General features: G+C 49.4%; 1 protein-coding gene across 2 annotated transcripts; it reads left to right on the top strand.

Moving 5' to 3' along the window:
- Positions 1-2,764: 2,764 nt before the first annotated feature.
- On the top strand, positions 2,765-4,042 carry CCER1 (coiled-coil glutamate rich protein 1). Of its 2 annotated transcripts, XM_012557784.1 has the most exons (2): positions 2,765-3,725; positions 3,783-4,042. In XM_012557784.1, the coding sequence occupies exons 1-2, from the start codon at positions 2,765-2,767 to the stop codon at positions 4,040-4,042; spliced, it is 1,221 nt and encodes a 406-aa protein (XP_012413238.1). The 2 variants fall into 2 exon arrangements, with proteins under 2 accessions (XP_012413238.1, XP_004384253.1); XM_004384196.1 differs by having other exon boundaries at positions 2,765-4,042.
- The last annotated feature ends 251 nt before the right edge of the window (positions 4,043-4,293 follow it).

Below are 4,293 nucleotides of genomic sequence, written 5' to 3'. Positions count from 1 at the left end.
CTATTTTTGTGTCAGTCACAGAGTTAGGCATCTTTACTTGTGCTGTATTACATCTTTTAAAATGCTTGAAATATTTTACTACAATAATGATGCTAGTTAACAGTTGTTCCGTGCTTACTGTGTCCCTGTGCTAAGTGCTTTAATGCACTATCTTACTAAACCCTTAAAATAAACCTATGCACTGTAGTTGTTGTTGTGTGCTGTTGAGTCAATTCCAACTCATAGCAACCCTACAGGGTTGAACTGCCCCCACAGCGTTTCCAAGGCTGTAATCTTTACAGAATCAGATTGCCCCATCTTTCTCCCTTGGAGCAGCTGGTGGGTTTGAACTGCTGACCTTTCAGTTAGCAGCTGCATTCTTAACCACTGCACTGTCAGAGCTCCTACCTATGCACTAGGTACTATTATTATACTCACGTTATGGTAAGGAGCATGAGGCTGACAGAGAATGATAACCAAAACCAGAAAACCAAACCTGTTGCCGTGGAGTCAATTCTGACTCATAGCCACCCTATAGGACAGAGTAGAACTGTCCCATAGGGTTTCCAAGGAGCAGCTGGTGGATTCCAACTGCCGACCTTTTGGTTAGCAGCTATAGCTCTTAACTACTACACCACCAGGGCTCCCGAGGATAATAATCAGTATGTTAAAGTTGAACCATGCCTATTTATTCTTATTTATATTCTTACCCACAATACTACAGAGGCTCCCAGTGTACGTGCTGTGTGATGGGCAGTGAAGAGATACAAGGAAAGCCATAGTCAGAATATTTGTATTCTCAAGTACAAACCCATGGTATACATACTGGTAATAATAATGTTTGTTTAATCAACAGAAATTTGTATGGTATATTACAGTTTTCAAAGTGCTTTCCATAAGTATTTCCTTTACTCATCACAAGAGTCCTGCTTAAGGTGGGTGGGTATAGCAATGTCCATAGGAATTTGGGCTCTGGGTTCTAATAGGCCTTGATTTAAATCCTAGCCTGAAAGGTATTAACTCTAAAACCTTGGGCAATCTGTGAAAGGTAGTAACACTGTATGTCTTAGGCTGGGTTCTCTAGAGAAGTAAAACCAGTGAAGCATATATACACGTGTGTGTGTGTGTGTGTCTGTGTGTGTGTGTGTGTGTGTGTGTGTGGAGAGAGAGAGAGAGAGCGAGCAAGAGAGAAAGAAGTATCTTAAGGAAATAGCTAACACTGTTGTGGATGTTGGCAAGTTTCCATAGTCCATGGGTCAATTGTTGGCTGGAGGTTTCTCCTGACTCATGTGGCCGCGGGGACTGACAAACCCAGAATAGGCAGGTCAGACAGCTGGCTGCTAGCTCACAGGGCTATGGAAGCCTGCAAATCTCAAATTCGGAAGATCAGGAGACAGGCTGCTGGCTCTAGTCCCAAGAACTGGAGTCAGATGATGACAAGTCAGAAACAGGATCCAGAGCAAGCAAGTGAGCTTTGCCAGAATGTCTGTGTATATATATATATATATTATATATATATATATTATATATATATTCTCTCTCTCTCTCTCTCTCTATATATATATATATATATATATATATATATGGTGCAGGCCACACCCCCAGGGGAAACTCCCCTTACAACTGATTGGCTGATCACAACCCATCACATTATGGAGGTGATTACATTATCTCAAAAAATGGAGGATAATTACATCAGATCATAAAAGGTAGGATAATTACAAAATACAGAGTACCATGGCCTAGCCAAGTTGATACATAACATTACAGGGCAGATGTGAAGGTAACATGTCATGAGCCGCCCTAAGGTATACAGTAAGCACAAGCAATAACTGTTAGAGATCCTTGCATTATATATAATGAATTGCAGTTACCAGGAGTTAAGAGGGGCATGGGCCATAAGGTAAGGAGTGGAGCTCAAGTTTTCTGACTCTAAAAGCTTTCTTTTCATCCCCTCAGCTGCTCAAAGGTGTAGGATATACATTTTTCAATACCTAAATCCTCCTCCCCAAAACACTTAGTTCAGCTGAAGGCCCCTCGTCTTCTGTATCCCCTCACCTCAGGGTAGGAGTGGTAGAGTCCAAGTAAACTGCCTTAAGCGTTGCCAAATTGGGCAGCAGAGTTTAGCAGTGCAAACCCCAACCTTGGCCCCACTTCCCCGCCTTCAAAACCTGCGTCACAAGCCCTGTAAGAACGTTCACGGGGCACCTTGTTCCGGGCCAGAACCCGCCTCCAGGCATAGGGAGAACGACCTGGAATCCCATTGGCTGTCGCCCGAGGCAACCAAAGACGCGGTGGGCACGCGGGGGCACGCGGGGGCCCCTGGCCGGTATTTAAAGGCTGCCGCGACCCCGCACCACCTCATTCCGGCCAGGATGGTCACCGTGAAGCACCTGGTTTGAGAGGGAGCCCCAAGGTAACGCGTAACCCCTGCCTCCCTAGTCCCCAACCCGCGCCTCTTCGGAGGCGGGCGTGTGTGGGATCTGGGAGCGGGTCTCACTGCGTGTTGCCCACCAACACTTTCCTCCCCCACCATCCTTACCCAGCCCCAGTCCCACTCAACCCACCTGGGCAAGACAACCCTGGTGCGAAGGACAAGAGATTGCGACGAAAGAGCGGAAAAGAGGAGGGGCCTCCTGGAGAGAAAGACGTGATCCTAGTGGCAGGCACGTTGCGCTGAGCGGAAAGACATAGGTGACAGGAGTCTCCAGACCGTCGGATCTGGCCGAACTTGACGACAGCTTCTAGGACATTACCGTTTAGACCTTTCAGGGGTCCCTGAACCATGACCCAGACCCTCAACAAAAGGGAGGACCCTCTTAACCTGGGCCGCGGCTGGGCATCCTCGGCCCGGTTACGCAACTGGTCTTCATGTCACCGAAGGCGCAGGGGCGCACCGATTTACAAGCGGCGACACCGTTATGGCCCCAAGGCCGAATATGAGCCCCCAAGGAAACAGCCGAAGCAACAGCGCGGCCCGGGCCCTTGGTTCCAACCACCCCGAGAGCCCTATTGGGCCGTGTACTCCAACCAGGGGCAGTGGGGAGGACCCTGGCACCTGCCCCCAGCGGGATTCTGGAAGGCCCCTGGTCGGGTGCAAATGATCCGGGTGTATGGACTGCACCCGCTCTGCCTTTGCTGCTGCTCCTGTTGGTGCGGACCCCGGAATCCCCGCTGGACGAGGCCTTCTGGCAGGAAGAGGAGATGGGGCCGCAGAGGCCGCGGCCTACGCCGCCACCCTCGCCGCTCCTGCCAGAGGAGCCCGCCTGTGGATCTGAGCATGCTGCTGCGGCCAGTCAACCTGTATGGGTGGCGGGCGCCCGGCATGCGCGCGCCGCGTAACACCACCCAGTTCATCATGAACCAGATCTATGAGGACATGCGGCAGCAGGAGAAACTGGAGCGCCAGCAGGAGGCGCTGCGGGCACAGCAGGTTCAGGCGGGCGGCCCAGCCTCCCCAGCGGCCTCCTTTGGAGACAACGCGCCACCCAGCGTCGGCGAGGAAGACGCGGAGCTGCAGGAAATTTTGTACAGCTTTGTGCAGAATCCTTCCCTGGTGTTCAGACCTGCCTCCGAGGAGGAAAACCAGTCGTCTACCTTGCAGCAGGTGGAGGAAGAGGAAGAAGAGAAAAACGATGATGAGGAGGAAGTGTGTGAGGGGAAGGAGAGCGAAGAGGAGGATGAAGAGGTGGAGGGTGAGGATGGAGAGGATGAAGAGGAGGATGGAGAGGATGAAGAAGAGGATGGTGAGGATGGAGAGGAGGAGGTCGAGGATGGAGAGGAAGAGGAGACCGATGGTGAAGAGGTCGAAGAAGCTGACTCCGAGGAGGAGGAGGGGGAGGAAGAGGAAGAAGAGGAGAAGATAGAGGAAGAGGAGGGGATGGAGGAGGATGACCAGAGAGAGGAAGAGAACCATTTGCCTCTGGAAATGCCTTTATCAATCCTAGTAGGGTCTGAAGAAGAAAGCGAGAACTTTATAAACTGTAATTATTTCAGCCCAAAGCAGATAAATCCCAAAGTACCACAGGAAACTCTCCTCATGGTACAGAACACTAACTGCTAGACATCAGGAAAGAGATTGAGGAATGAAATGGGACTGAATTGAGGCTAAAATGGATTAGCAACTTATTAAAAACTAATTCAAAAGTGAGTTCCATTAATAAACGTATGTAAGCCCCTTCTTTGGCTATTATAAAATGTTCAAAACTTGGTGTGTTTTGTGTATGACTATGGGTGGTCGAGAGGTTTATATTAAATCAAATACAATTAAATTGGAAATAATTAAAGGCCAACTATTTTATTACTAAGTACAAT

The sequence above is a fragment of the Trichechus manatus genome, unplaced genomic scaffold (assembly GCF_000243295.1).
Source record: "Trichechus manatus latirostris isolate Lorelei unplaced genomic scaffold, TriManLat1.0 scaffold00119, whole genome shotgun sequence".
In the NCBI taxonomy this organism is placed as follows: Eukaryota; Metazoa; Chordata; class Mammalia; order Sirenia; family Trichechidae; genus Trichechus; species Trichechus manatus.
Note: the sequence above shows the minus strand (reverse complement) of the source record. Positions and strands in the feature narration are given on the sequence as shown.